The 16,245-nt window shown below is 37.8% G+C and overlaps 2 protein-coding genes across 2 annotated transcripts in view; one reads left to right on the top strand and one right to left on the bottom strand.

The window, feature by feature from the left end:
- Positions 1-16,245, top strand: part of nkx2.7 (NK2 transcription factor related 7) — a 31,117-nt gene that overhangs the window by 1,007 nt on the left and 13,865 nt on the right. The gene's annotated exons all lie outside the window — the stretch shown is intronic.
- nkx3-1 (NK3 homeobox 1) lies at positions 9,271-10,276 on the bottom strand. Its single transcript, XM_057832519.1, has 2 exons — positions 10,059-10,276; positions 9,271-9,950 (listed from the first exon to the last, which is right to left on the bottom strand). The coding sequence occupies exons 1-2, from the start codon at positions 10,216-10,218 to the stop codon at positions 9,580-9,582; spliced, it is 531 nt and encodes a 176-aa protein (XP_057688502.1). The 5' UTR covers positions 10,219-10,276; the 3' UTR covers positions 9,271-9,579.

The raw sequence follows: 16,245 nt of genomic DNA, 5'->3' as shown, positions 1-16,245 counted from the left end.
CCTCTCTCATTGCTGTCTTCACAGGCAATCCCACAAATCAAAGTAATCAAAGTCAAACAAAAATGACGTAATAAAAGTAGCATTTTAGACAATTAAGTCCCATCCTGCCATCTTGTGGCGGAAAGATAATATGTCAATAATAACAAGCAATAGGAACATTATTTCAACACCAACTGAGGACACATTTATGAATACAAAACATTTCTCCCAACATTTCTCTCAACACCCCCACTTGTTCTCATGTTGATGCCCTTTTTAACAGACAAATGAACTTTTACGTTTTAAATTCCAAAAATAACACTGTGAAACCTCTTCAATTTTAACTTTGTAACAGGTTTCGTCATGATATCAGCTATCATGTCATCCGTTGTGCAATACGTCAATGTTACTCTTCCCTGATTCACAGTAGATCTAATAAAATGATATTTTATGTCTACGTGCTTGCATCTCTGTTTACAGGATTTTTGGCAAGAGCTATTGTCCCTGGTTGTCATCGTGTACAGTTGTTGGAGTGTACTGATAATGATCAATGCTACCTAGTAGTTGTTCTAAATATAGGAATTCTTGTATGGTTGAAACCATTATTTGAACTCATGGCCTCCTCATATGTTTGAGGTATACCAATTACCATTCTGTAGCAGTAGTCTACAGTGGTATGAACTCCATCACTATCTCTGTCTTCAGTTATGAAGTCTTCTAAATCAGGGGTCCCATTTGCCGGGCCGCGGACCGGTACTGGACCGTGGCGCATTTGCTACCGGGCCGCACAGAAATAATAATTTAATAACGACCGCGTTCTGGCCGAATTAACCCTCTGCCCCTGCTTAACACACCAATATCCCTGTCTACTCTACATATAATACTACGGGATAGATTAGAATGTCATCATAGAAATCCATTGATTGGACTGCTAGCAGTACCTCTTGTTTGTGTATATAATATATCTATATGCGCTTGTCCTTGATAATAACGTAGTACTAGGCCGCGGGCGCAGCACATTTGTTCCCGGAAATAATTAACCCCCACACAAGCGAAGATGACTGGAAAACAGATATTTTTACGGCGAAAAGGGCACCTGACGAGCCTACAACCTCGAAGACCCACGAACTGCGAAGGAGTGACCCGTTTGTGAATAAACCGAGTGATTCGAGCATGTTTGTGCAACAGGAGGATCAACTTGTAGAGATCGCAAATGACGGCGACCTTATTAAATGTACATTTGAGAAAACTCTACCGAGGTTCTGGATTAAAGTCTTTCCGGAATATCCTGACATCGCTACGAGAGCATTGAAAACCTTGCTACAATTTCCAACATCGTATCTTTGTGAAGCGGGCTTCTTAATTAATGCCTAACGACAAAGTGAAGAGGTTAATGGTGAGAGCGGTGTGCAGTTGTTGTGTGCAGCTAACATGGCAGGATATATCTGTGGAGAACTTTTCTACAAGTCCTTCCATGATCAAACGTAAATTAATATTCCTTTCTTTCAAGAAAGTTTGTAGTGTTTACTTTGGAAATGCTGCATTTGCACATTTTGCTGCTATGTTTAACGTTACGCGCATGTGCAGAACCGCATCGTTGCAACTTTTGATGGGTTACAAACTTTCTCAGAACACCGGTCCGTGAAAAAAAAAAAAGACCCAAATAACACCGGTCAGTGGTGCAAAAAAAGTTGGGGACCCCTGTTCTAAATGACTCGGGTTTAATTTCCACCGATATGCAGATACATCCTCTCACATTGCTGTCTTCACAGACAATCCCACAAATCAAAGTCATCAAAGTCAAACAAAAAGACGTAATAAAAGTAGCACTTTAGACAATTAAGTTCCATATTTCCATCTTGTGGCGGAAAGATATTATGTCAATAATAACAAGCAATAGGCACATTATTTTCAACATCAACTGATGACACATTTATGAATACCAAACATTTCTCCCAACATTTCTCTCAACAGACTTTGAATAAATTCCCAACTGAAAGCAACACTTTACTGTAGCCAAGAAGAAATCAGCATTCCTTGATTGCAGGTCTTCAGACAGCTCTTTTGACCAAGCCATGGTGCACCTCAGACAATGCTTCTCATCAAGACATTTCTTACCAGGTGTGTGTTTTATAGTGGGCAGGGCGGCTTTAAAGCACACACCTGACTTAAAATGTTTGGTAAAAATTGGTTTCAATTGCTCTTTAAGTCTCCTTAGGCAGAGCAAACTTACTTATTTTCTCCCCTTCTGTCATTGTTTGTATGCTTTCCTCATTAAAATATGAAAACCTATAAATGTTTGGGTGGTTTTAGGTAAAGAAGACTGTTTTTTCATCTGTGTGATTTCCACAAAGAACAGATCACATTTGATGGTGATTTTATGCAGAAATGTGTGAAATTCCAAAAGGTTCAGATAGTTTTTCATACCACTGTACAATAATACGATTATCATTCTTAAATTTCCGTGATATACTGTATGTATCTAAGCTTTCAACACCTTGTCCAAAGAAATAAACTATTTCACGCTTTTCGGCACTTGAGAGATCCGACCCCCCCCCCCTATTTTATCTGCTTCAATGGCTCATCTAATTATGGTACTTATGCCATCGTGTGCTACACATGACCACTGGAAAGTATTTTGATGATGGATGTGACAGATGTTTAGGATAATATAAAATGATCAGGTCGAATAACGAATCTGGTTCTAATGTGGCGGTTGTATTTTGCATGCTGTTCCTGAACAGACTGATGAGAGAGTGAGAGAGGTGCGTTCGTTTTTACTTTCTCTTTTCCGGTTGACGTTGGCATCGACTATGGCGGACAGTAGCCGTATTGTGTTGCTGCTTGGCTGGTTGTCTAGAGCAGGGGTCCCCAACCTTTTTTGCACCACGGACCGTTGTGATTTGGGTCTCTTTTTCACTGACTGGTGTTCTGTCAAATTTTGCACCCTTATAAAATTTTGTTCCTAAAGATTTTGTGGTGGTGAAAAAGCCCTGTTTTATTTTCAGTTGGACTCTCTTCTACATGTCCGTCCATGATCAAACGTAAGTTAATATTCCTTTCCTTAAAGAAAGTTTGTAGTGTTTACTTTGGAATAGCTGCATTCGCGGCCATTTTTAACGTTACGCGCATGCAAAAATTGTCATAACACCGGCAAAAAAATATAAATATAACATTTGTTTTTAGCCCCGTCGTGTTAAGTGCAGGGAAAATATAACTCACCCGCTGTATCAGTGCGAGGCCTGAGCTTGTTTCGTTGAGACGAGATGGTCCCATCTAGGTGTGATGGGAGGGTGAGAGAAGCCCACTTCACAAAGATACGATGTTGAAATTTTAGCACAGTTTTCAGTGCTCTCGTAGCAATGTCAGGATATTCCAGAATGACTTTAATCCAGAACCTCGGTGGAGTTGTTGTCTCAAATGTACAGTACATTTAACGTCGCAGTCATTTGCAATCTCTACAAGCTGATCCTCCTGTTGCACAGATATGCTCGAATCACTTGGTTTATTCACAAACGGGTCTCAAATCCACTCCTTCGCAGTTCATGGGTCTTTAGTGATTGGGAAGTAGCGTAGATTTAGTTTTCTTCGAGGTTGTAGGCTCATCTTCTGGCTCGTCAGGTGCCCTTTTCCCTGTAAAAAAATCTGTCTGAAGACGTCTTTTTTTCAGTTATTCTAGTGTTGGGGCTAATTATTTACAGGAACAAATGTGATGCGCCCGCCCTACGTCATACATTATTATCGAGGACAGGCGCACATAGAAATACAAAACAAGATGTACTGCTAGCAGTCCAATCAATGCATTTCTATGACGACATTCTATCCTGTAGTATTATATCTAGGGTAGACAGGGATATTGGTGTGTTAATGGGCACAGGCCAAAGTTAATTCGGGCAGAATGCAGTCATTAATAAATTATTATTTCTGTGCGGCCCGGTAGCAAATGCGCCACGGACCGGTACTGGTACTCAGCCTGGCGGTTGGGTACCCCTGGTCTAGAGGGGCCTACAGAAAATTTTCCACTAGCAACGCCCCCGCCCCACACATCGGACGAATGTCTTGAAGAACCTGCAAAAGTGTGAAGGGGCCCGCGAATAATTATCCACTAGGACCCCCACCCGCTGGACGTTCACCTCGGGGGGCCCGTTTATTTGCATCGAACTCAGACCCTGTTCACATTTGTTCCGCCACTGCTTGTAGCCATTGGCTAGTGGGCATATTGGAAGCACAAGGTGGGATGCTCATTGTATTTTATGTTAAACTGTCACAGATTTTAAATCTGCTCATTTGCAGAGCGGTTAGATTTACAAAAGTGACAGCTATGAAATCACAACTTAAATGACAAATGTTATCTAAACCAGGTCACACGTTTAATTTTACCCATTTTAGGGGGTGGACCGTGGAGGGGGAAAAAATTGAATTTGCATTGGGTCACTTTTTAAGTGGATTAGAAGTCTATTAACCGTGCTTTAAAGTCTTAAAAAGCCCAAAAGTCACTCTAATGGGAAATCCATAATTTAAAAACACACATACTAATGCTTCTGTGCTTTTCATCAATTACCTCCTAATCCACTTAATCCAGGCGCTGCAGGAAGAGATTCTTAAATGTCCAAAATGAGATAATGGGGTAACTGCATCACAAGACAGCATGGGGGTTACAATTGCAAGATTAATAAGAATGGAAAAAGGGTCCTGCTTCTTTGAATTTTCCGAAATGGAAATGCTTACGTATGAAAACAATGCCAATGTTATGATACTAAAACTGATAAAACTAATCATAACATTGGGGAACAAAATTTGTAATGAGTTAAGTCTGAAAGCTGTTCATAATTTTTAATTAATCACGTTAAAATATTTCACGCAATTAACGCACAAATGCCCCTCTCAAACAGATTAAAATGACAGGACAGTGAAATGTGTACTTGTTGTGTTTTACGGAGTTTTGTCGCCCTCTGCTGGCGCTTGGGTGCGACTGATTTTATAGGCTTCAGCACCCATGAGCATTGTGTAAGTAATTATTGACATCAGCAATGGCGGGCTACTAGTGTATTTTTTGATTGAAAATTTTACAAATTTTATTAAAACGAAAACATTAGGAGGGGTTTTAATATAAAATTTCCATAACTAGTACTAGCATTTACCTTTTAAGAACTACAAGTCTTTTTATCTATGGATCACTTTAACAGAATGTTAATAATGGTAATGCCATCTTGTTGATTTATTGTTATAATAAACAAATACAATACTTATGTACCGTATGTTGAATGTATATATCCATCTTGTGTCTTATCTTTCCATTCCAACATTAATTTACAGAAAAATATGGCATATTTTATAGATGGTTTGAATTGCGATTAATTGCGATTAATTACGATTAATTCATTTTTAAGCTGTAATTAACTCGATTAAAAATTTTAACCGTTTGACACACCTAATATATATATATATATATATATATATATATATATATATATATATATATATATATATATATATATATATATATATATATATATATATATATATATATGTATATATGACTGGTACTATGCTTAATACAGTATATTTCCAGTATATTTATCACTTATGTTTTTACAAAGGGGATGACTATTGTAATTAGAATTGTTTTCAAGAAGCAACAACATAGTGAGTATGTAAGGAGAAAAAAAATTCACACATGAGGAAAAAACCTGTCATTTTGGAATCAGAATACCTATTATAGTTTTAATTAGCATAAAAAGCTAAAAGATTTGTTTTTTTAAAAAATATGTTCAAATTCACACGTTAGGAAAAAAACTGTCATTTTGGAATCAGAATACCTATTATAGTTTTAATTAGCATAAAAAGCTAAACGATTTGTTTTAAAAAAATATATATGTTCACAAGTCTTTTCTTTCTTTCCCTATTCCAAATAATATACTGTACTATCCATAATTTGCAATCAATATACAGTGGATCAGGGGTAGCCAACCCTGGTCTTCGAGAGCCGCAATCCAGTTTGTTTTCCATGTCTCCCTCCTTTAACACACTTTAACATCAGCAAGCTCTGCAGTTGCCTGATAACAATCCTGATAATTTGATTCAGGCGTGTTGGAGGAGGGAGACATGGAAAGCAAGCTGGATTGCGGCTCTCGAGGACCAGGATTGGCCATCCCTGCAGTAGATAGTGCAAAGAAATCTAAATATTAAATACTAATAGTTACAAATTTAAATGCATTCTTATTACTTATTGCCTGAATATTTTAAAGTTAATCATGCAGACAAATGGGAATGATGCTTTCTAGGCTACTATAAGTAATTTACACTTACCGGTATGTAACGTTATAAAAATGTCATGAAGAGGATAAAGAATATATACTACAGTATTTTCATGTTATTTGAGCACACATGTTGCTGCCTTGTTTATGTTTAATTTCAGGAATTCTAAATTTGAATTCAGGTTAGAAGTGCTTCTGATCATGTTTAGTGTACAAATTCCTATCTCCCTGCAGTCAACATGTCCGCATGCGGCCCGCCTGCTGAAAGACACCGTCAGATTAGTGTCGCATTCTCACGGCCGCCAAAACAGACGCTATCAGCCCTCTTTATGTCTAATTACCTGTTTATACGCTGAGGTCCCGTTGATAAGAAGTCGGTGTATGAATTTCTAGAAAGCCGTAATGTTCTATTTGTTTCTTCACCCAACTGACCCTGCCGCTCAGCGACCGGTTTGTCCACTTGAAACGATGGGGTCGATTAGAGGAGCCACTCGGCAGGTTCTCTGCTTCATGCCGCGTTGGCATCTTGCGATGCTCACGCGCAGAGATAAGAAGAGGCTCTTTAAGATGTTTGTCTCAGTTGGCTTGTTGACATGGCTTCTTCTTGTGTGTGGCACTTTTTCTCCTATCGAGTTGGCCACAGGTACCCGTGTGAACTCGCTACTCGGTTTGAACTCCTCCGACCGTTGCGGCCAATCGTGACGCAATCGTACCTTGTGACGCCGAACTGGCGGCTTTATCTCTAGTCATCGCGCTAATGCTTTCTGTTACAGGAATCTTTTGTGATTTCTGTGCACTGTTTCTCAGTCAGCCATATCACTACTTGAACATGGCGATGGATTCATTACAAGAAGTCCACTTGAACATGTTTTGATAGATGGAATTTGCTATCTTGTTTGTTGATTTGCACTCAGGTGTTATTTTTTTCCTTGTTTTTGTTTGATCTTACTTATAGCACTTACTGTATAATAGAGGTGTAAATGACCAATTTCATGACGATACGATTAGAGTTGCCCGATAATTACTTTTTAACCGATAACTGATACCGTACATCTCCAAAAATCGGATACCGATATCAAACCGATACATGCGGTCGTGGACTTAACATATTGTGGCTAATTGTATTGTGATGCCCCACTAGGTGCTTTAATAACGATAATGCTCACATAAAGAATCCCAAGCATTTTAGTTTGGTGACATCTAATGGTCAATAAGCATAACTGCTGTGCTAAGCTGTGACCAGCTCATGTACAAAGGCAGAAGGCTACGACATTCACTTTGAAGGCAACATGCATATTGGCACAAAACTGATAACGAAAAATTGATGTCGATATTATCCGATATCATTTTATGATGCTTTTATCGTCCGATATAAACGGCTACCTGATAATATCAGACAATTCAAGATAAGGTACAATATTTTCTGACATTACAGACCTACAATCAATTTAATACAGTTCTTTTCAACCTTTTTTGAGCCACACCACACTTTTTTCATTTAAAAAAAAAAATCCCAAGGCACGCCACTATCAGAAAATGTTTATAATGAATTCCTGAAGACTATAATAAAAATATAAAGTTGTGTATTGAACAAGAATCAAACAACCACATGGAAAAACATATTTTTTATAATCGTATTTTTACGCATTCAGTGTGACACCTGGGGTTCTGTATTTGAGTAGTTATCACTGCATCCCCATTGAAAGTTAATCACGCTATATTCAGTTCTTCTATACATTCTACCGTATATCCCAATGAAAGATAGCTGCTGCTTATTGTATTACACCAGAGATGCTCTGAAAGGAGACGGTCTTTGCTTCCTTTTGACTGCCATTCAATGAATTTTGTCCAGTTCTGAGTTAGCATATTTCCTTTCTAATACCTGTCACTGTTATAGTTTCCCTAGCAAGCCGCTAGCCCCAACGCCACTCTAACCTCTTGCACGTCACTAAACAAAGTAATTAGCTACCTATTGACACCTACTGATATGGAAGAGTATTGTATGATTACTGACCATTGGACAGCACAGACACCAGATTTTGCACATTTGTGGATTCATTTTTACATCAACTAAGTGAAAGTAAATGCTTTTCCACGGGACACCATACCCTACGCCACGGCAAAGTACTATAACGCGGCACAGTGGTGGATAAACACAGATTTGATTCAACATGTAGACCTTCAACACAATTACATAAATTCTTGAGGTTTTTGAGAATATTGTTGTTGAAAAATTTGAATGAAAAGCATTCTTTCGAACAAAACCATATCTGCGTGATGACGATTCTGATCGATGTTTCATTCGATATGAAACGAATTGATACATTGGTCCAAATCATTGTATTAATATCTGTACTACTGCCAAATAGCATTTTGTTTGTTCCAAAGTGTATTTTTGCCTGATATAATTTTGCAGGAAATCACACAAAAAAGTAGCGAAATATTGTACCTCATGCTTTAAAACAGGCAAAGCCTATATAAACTGAGGTTATGTATTTGATTCTGAGTGTCTTGTCTCTCTGTCTATATATTTGTGTTCAATATAATATGAACCGGAAAAGGTGGTTACATTTTGGGCTAGTGAGGTGAAAGGCCAAAGGTCACAGAGGCCAAAAAAGAAATTTCGTGATAACTTGATAATAGTCTTGTCTTTTTTACTCAAATTTTCAGAGTTGGTGATATGACAACAAGAAAAATGTTCATACTGAAAGGGAGAGGTCACTCTTCCAAATATGGCCATGCTTTGAATTTGGCTGCCTTGGCGTTGGTCTGCTCTTGTTAGGAATATAATTGCTCCTACAGACAAACAGTATGGTTAAGAACGCTCTATATAAGCGGTCAACAAACGTGAGAGCTAAGACTTCACATATTAATTCATTGGCTTGCATTAACAGAGATACGTGTCCAGTCCATTTTGTTTGGAAGGGCTGGCAGTGAATGATCGCCACGTGGACACCTATCGCCGTCAATGGCAGCCAATGAATAATGTCAAGAATTATTTATCAAGGTAGGAAACAAATGAATATCAATATGCAATATTTTATTATAATAAAAATGCATTTCTTCAAAATTGCCAGAGCTATAAGACATTTTTATAAATGACACTCATTTGTACAATAAAGCTATAAATGTATGTGATCATCATTATTTCAAATGTTCAAATAAGAGTAAAATGTATGATTGTTAATTAAATTTAATAATCTCATTCTTCTTGGCTCATGGAACATTTCATTCAGTTGTCTTAAAAATGTACAAATAGAGAGAATTATAGTAACAGCAATGAAATGGCATGTTTGCACAGTCTACGAACTTTTTGAGGTTTAAAAAAAAAAAAAAAAAAATTTCACCACAAAACCGGCCTCCAGGGACCACCGTAGTGCCACAAGAAGGGTCTGTACTGATACGCTCTGCAAAAAGAGTTTAAGAACATGGACGGGTCCAGTCCTTCCGCTTTGTAAGTGTCCTTGATGAAGTCCGACGTCTGCTGCTTTCTCTTGGTTTTGTACCTGCGGTTCTGAAACCAGATTTTCACCTGGGTCTCGGTCAGTCTTAACGCATTGGCCAGGTGGGCTCTCTCGGGGGGCGACAGGTACTTCTGGTGGTTGAACTTCTTCTCCAGCTCCAGCACTTGGAGATGCGTGAATGCCGCTCTGGTGCGTTTGGGTTTTTCCACAAATGACTCGGACGTGCTGGGACAGGATGTGTCCAGTGATGCTGTGAAGTGGAAGACAGAAACAGTCTTTGATGATGATTTCGTCAATAAGACGTAAGTAAACACAACCTGAGCCAAATAGTTAAGCAATGAATTGTTGTTGAGCTCACCTGTGTGGTCCACAAAAGATGACTCTGCCAACTTTTTGCCGTCTTCTTCCCATTCTTCCTTTGCATGGGTGCAGCATTTCTCAACAGAACCCACTTTGTCTTTCATGGAGAGGATGTCCTCGATGAGGAAGGATGTCTGACGTTTGACCGGATCAGACATGTTACCGTCCACCTGGTCCACAAGTGGGAGAAGCCTCTCGGTGTCAGAGAGTACCGCGGTGCTGGCTTCTCTTCGCACGTGTGCGTACACAGTAGCTTTTTATACGGGTGCGGGGGCGGGTTTTGGAAGGAGGTGTGCGCTACACGCTCTGGTAACAGTAACTTTTACTTCATCTGGTTGGCAAAATATTTAAAAACAAATACAAAATGATCACAAATACATAATCCTTAAATCTTGCAGTTCGATTGAAGTTGATAGACAGCCAATTATGTGACAATTTTTATCCTGCTGTTGTAAATTTCATTTATTTTGTCACAAGTAGATGTCCAATCCATTTGAACTGCTAGGGCTGACCATGAAGGAACATTTGTTCATGCGTAAAGATAGAATTAAAATACACAGAACACATTTTATCATCTGTAGTATATTAAATTAAGTGATATGCAAATTTATCGTTTAAAAATATGAAAAGAGATAGATATTCAATGGGGGAAAAAAAATCTATTTGACATTAATGCCATTAATTAAGTAGTGGTGTCAGTGAGGATCTTTATAATAATAATAAAAATGAAAAAGAATGAAGTTTCTTTATATCAGGATGTAAATGTCACTTGTGTCATTTTTGTTAAGCGCAATTTAATGTAATCCGATCAAAATGCATGATAATTATAATTTCGATATTCAGTTTTGTTTAATTATTTTTCATTAAAGAATCTGATGTTTCATCAAGAAAATTTTCTTACACATCAAAACTGATTTCTATTTTTTTATTGCTTTTGGTAACTTGGAGCTGATGGTGTTAAATGTCTTTGCGTTGAATCGATCGAAGACCCTTGAATCGAATCGTCGCATAATATCGTACCACTGTCTAAATAATTGGTGATGTATTATATCATAAAATATTTCTCGCAACCCCATTAAATTTTTTCTAGATCCGTCCCGATAACAAAGAACAATGTATAGAAAAGGTGATATATAGAGATACTTTGTAGCCCATTTGTTATCGATCTGCTCCCACCAAGAATCGATGTATCGTTTGAAAAGGTGTCACTGTTTGAAAAAAGGAACCAACCGGTTGCTACCACAATCCTCCATTAGAATTGTGTGTACGTTAGCTCACTGGCTTCCATTGATGACGCAAGACATCCTATTCATTTTAACTGGATTGGACGTCTAGCGCTGTCAATTGCACTGAAACCAGAGCATTCACAGCCAGTCTTGTGGACATTTACAGGTCACTTCTTGTCCATTTTAGGGCATTTACAGGTTACTTTCTGTTAATTTAGAGTAGAGATCGACCGATATGGGTTTTTCAGAGTTTATACCGATTATGAGTGGTTAGAGGGGCCAATAACTGATTTTTGGAGCCGATATTCAATTGCCGTCAAAGTGTAAAAATTGGTGTAAAAAATGTGAATAATGCAAACACTGCATTTAAATGCCTAAAGCATGTTTATTGAATCACACAAATAGAAAATAATAGCTCAAGAAGTGATTGAATCCAGACTCAGAAACATCTCATAAAATTGAATAAAATGTTAAATAAAAAGCGCTCTGAAATTTTTCCACAGAAAAGAAAGCCCTGAGGACCTAAGTGTCCTTGAGCAAGATCCTAAACCCAATGTTGCTCCTGGTGCTGCATCACCAGTTGGGAGATGAGGATATAGTGTGAAGCGCTTTAAGGGCCTTAAAAAGGTGGAAAGGTGCAATGCAAGAGTAACTCCATTTACCATTACCATTTAACCAATCAGAGCCCTTAAAAAAACTGATATAAGTCAAATTTCCAAATATCAGCGCCCAGCCGATAATCGGTCTATCTTTAACTTTGAGTCACTTCCTATTCATATGTGTACATTCTTGAGTCAGCCAAAATCAACAGGAAGTGACCTGTAAATGCCGTGAAAGGAAAACGGAAGTGACTGAAATTCAACAGGAAATGATGTGAAAAGCCCCAAAATGAACTCATTGCCTGGCATTGGCTGCCAGTGACAGCCATAAATGTCCAATCCATTTGAAGTGGGAGGGTTGATCCTCCCACTTCAAATTGATTTGACGTCAACTAGTGATAAACGCTTTCCAATTCACATCAGATTGATGAAAAGAGCTTGTTTTTCCTGTTTTTTAGTTGTTTTGTATGATATCGTAGAATGATTTCCAGACCAATGTATCGATAATTGTGATATCGCCACACTCGTGAGATCGTTATCGTGAGTCTTGTATTGCAAATCGTATCTTACTGTGAGGTAGCCAGAGTTTCCCACCCCTACTAATGTTCGAAAATGCGAACAATACTCTTCTTTAAAAATACATTAAATAAAATCAAAATGATACACAAATTAGTTAGATATAAGTAGCATGTAGTAAAAAATTGAATAGAAAATGAGAGAAACTTTAAATCAAAACAATATACTGTACCAATTAAGTTAAAAACAACGGACATTAATGAGATTAAAAGGGTTTTGAAAAGGAAAGACAATACTTTTCAAAAACAATTATGATTTAGCGTTTTTAAAAAAATCAATCGTAGTATTTTTATTTCGTTAAAAAAGTCTACAATTACTCAAAAACAACAAAAAAAGTCTATAAACTAATCATGAATAATGACACTACAAAAGGTTAAAACATTCGCCATTGGTGGACGTTTCGCCAGTGTAGGATATTTTGCAGAGCAACGGTATTAACAAGGAACATTTGTAACAAACAAAATTCTTAAGAATAAGATTTTTTTGTGTAAAAACAATGTAAGCATTGAACTGCTCAAAAGAAGTGAACACTTTATAAGAGGAGCAACTTTACAAAGTTCAGCTGCAGTTATTTTGTTATCCAGAGGTGTTCTCTGAAAAATGTTTCTAATGTCGACGCCCGAACTGCTCGCCTCATTCTTTTATTTTTCGCACTCTCTGTGTAACAGCTGTTTTGCTCCAGCTGCTCACATCCACGTCACACTGGCAAAGCGTGCAGAAACCGTTGAACGAGTCTCGACTGCTTTTAGTGAGGAAATCGTGCTCTTTCATCCATTCAATCTTAAAAGACTGTTTTGGCATGTTTGCTAGCACTGTTGTAAAAACGCAGCGAGGAAAGGATGTCGTCAGATAGTAACACGTGAAGCCTTTTATTGAACCAATGATATAGGATGTTTTTAACTAAAGCCACTCTTGGCCAATCACAGACCAGCTGTGAAAACCGTGGGGCTGAGTCACGTTACATAAACTGAACCACGGCCCATTTTCTTTGTTCGGCGGGCGCCGGACACATCACTGAAAAGGCTGTGTGTCTGTTATCAGGCCGGGCAGGTGGTCTCCCAACAGCACACATATGAGACCTTTGTCACAAGGTGGAAGTGTTTTAATATTTTGATTTGTTTTAATATTGTGTGCTGTGGGTTGCTTTTAGATTCATTGTTTGTAGTTTTAACTTCCAACCTAATTGACACCAATCAGAAGACTTACGCAGGACACCTGTAACACTCTGGTCAAGATAACAAAATGGAGGACTAAGCCAATTGGAGGCTGACGGGGCGGGACAAAAGCAGTGCCACTGGTCAATAAAAGGCGAGGTGACGTGGACACAGGGGAGACAGAGCCACGAGAGCACAGGGCCACGAGAGCCACGAGAGCACAGGGCCACGACGGCTCAGGGCCAGGAGAGCTCAGGGCCAGGAGAGCTCAGGGCCACGAGAGCTCAGGGCCACGAGAGCTCAGGGCCAGGAGGACGCCGAGTCTCAAGTCAAGTCCTGACGAGAGGCACTGGAACGACCAGGCAGACTGGAGACGATCACCGTGTGCGTGGTCCATTATACTCCTGAGTGACGAGTGGTTAAGCTGAATTTATATAGTTTTGTCTATTAAAAGTGCATTAGTGGACGTCTGCTCCCTTTTTTACCTTTTTTGCACTCATCCTGCCCTGCCACGTGCTACAAGTTACACATCTTTTTGGAAAGGTTGTGAAGTTCAGGGGTGAAAGTGGTTAGAACTTCTTGCCAGAACTCCCCGATGTGAAGGTTTTTATTTCTTTTTATTTATTTATTTTTTATTTATTTATTTTGGGGGTGGGGGGGGGGGTGGGGGGTGTCTAACTAATGAAATGCAAGAAAAAAATCAAAGAAAACTGTTTTGGCCAGTTATTTCTATAACACATACAAAAACTGATTTTGATTCAAAATTGTATTTTTTCAGTGATTTGCTAAATAATAGAACACCGTAGAATAGAATAGAATAGAATAGAATAGAATAGAATAGACTGAAAAATATGTACAATCTCCAATATGCAAAATGAAAAAAAAAAAAAAAAAAAATATATATATATATATATATATATATATATATATATATATATATATATATATATATATATATACAGTATATTTACACAACACAAGATAAAACAATATTAAATGCACCAGTGGGGAGTCAAAGACTTCTAATAGTGATACTCTTGTGGTATAAGTAAGGTGAAATTTGATAGCAGCATTCGGTAATTAACGTTTATTAATAGTGCAAAAAAACAGATTTCAGTTTACAGTATGCATCCATTTGTAGACCGCCGCAGTGGTAAAGTGACGTGTGACAGCATTAGTAATAAATATTTGTTATTAACAGTGCAAAATTAGTTTACAGTTTACAATATGTTCCTCACATACTAAATGCCAAATCTTAACTACTTAAGAACATAGGATGTGTATTAGAATTGAAGTTAATGCAAACATTTACTTTTTGCTGTGTTTCTTAATAATAAAGATATAAGTAACATACATTCAGAAAAATAAGTACAAATGACGCATATTATGCAGCGTGAAATGGAATATATTTTGAAGATCGCGCAAACATCGACTTTTTTAAATCAAAAGGAAATGAATAAGAAGCCTAACATAAATGAACAAATATAAGTCCAAAGTGCACATCATGCACAGATGTTCTGAACTTCCCCATCAGAGCAAATAAAACTAAATATGATAAATAGGCCTCCTAACTCTTGCCGTGCTCTTAAAGATTTGATCCATTTTCTGTTGCATTGCCTTTTTTTGTCGCATCAATTCAACAAACTTTTTTCTTTTTTGCTGTTTCAGAAAACATGCACATTTGAACCAATCTGAGCTAACTATCTCTGTCAGCATGTCAGCCAATTGAATGGATAAATGAGTCCAGGCGTTTTGCTTTGCTGCCTGCATTAGCACAGTGACGTGACTCGTCATCATCAGACTCAGATAACTGCAGCAGCTGGGGAATCCTCCATGCCGTCCGTGGAAAAAAATAAATAATAAATATCGGTGGAAACGGATTACGCTACACAAGCCCTTATTATGCTTGTTGTTAACACTTGTGTATGTAAATCTAATGTTGGTAGATTTTTTTATTCTTGAAGATGAAATGCATGTGTGGCAGCTTTGTATTTTTTTTTTTGTTTTACATAGCGTTTTAACAGTTGTCGTCATGTTGTCGGAATCAAAGCACTGTATACCGGAACAGCGTTCCGGCCGTGAATCTTATACCGGAACTGCATTCCTGACCGTTCTGGCCCACTGTCACCTCTGGTGAAGTTTCCATATTTCTCGCTTTAAATGCTGTTCTAAGTAATCTTAAAGTGCCTGTGACACCCCAAAAAAAATCTTAATTAGCATTATTATGTGAATTAAAAATCATATTTTGAGACGATTCGACTATATACAAAAATTTGGCACAGATGACGAGAAATGAGTCTTTCAGTCTGCCGTATAGCTACTCCAGTCATTTTAGCACTCTGGCGCTGCCATCTGGGTGATGACATCGACCGATTAATGATTTTAGCTGATTTAGAATTCAGCCCAATGGAGGAGGAAGATTCAGAATGAGAAAAAGCAGCAAAATGTCATCATTTTTTTTATCTTTCTACTCCAATATTTTTACAGGATATTGTTTTTAAGTATTTTTCCCCAATTGCTAAATAAATTGTATGGTCATGACAAATAACAGTCTTGTGCTACTAAATTGAATATGAAATATTAAAAATACTTTTATTCAGTATGACAAGGCTAAATTACTGCATAATGGT

Source organism: Corythoichthys intestinalis, chromosome 3 (genome assembly GCF_030265065.1).
Source record: "Corythoichthys intestinalis isolate RoL2023-P3 chromosome 3, ASM3026506v1, whole genome shotgun sequence".
NCBI classification, from domain to species: Eukaryota; Metazoa; Chordata; class Actinopteri; order Syngnathiformes; family Syngnathidae; genus Corythoichthys; species Corythoichthys intestinalis.
The sequence above is the reverse complement of the archived record's forward strand: the minus strand, read 5'-3'. Positions and strand labels throughout refer to the sequence as shown.

Excerpts from the sequence above, each read along its gene's own strand:
- nkx3-1 (XM_057832519.1), bottom strand. The coding sequence starts at position 10,218 with ATGTCTGATCCGGTCAAACGTCAGACATCCTTCCTCATCGAGGACATC. Across the intron at positions 9,951-10,058 it reads ATCTTTTGTGGACCACACAG|CATCACTGGACACATCCTGT; the intron begins GTGAGCTCAACA and ends TCCACTTCACAG.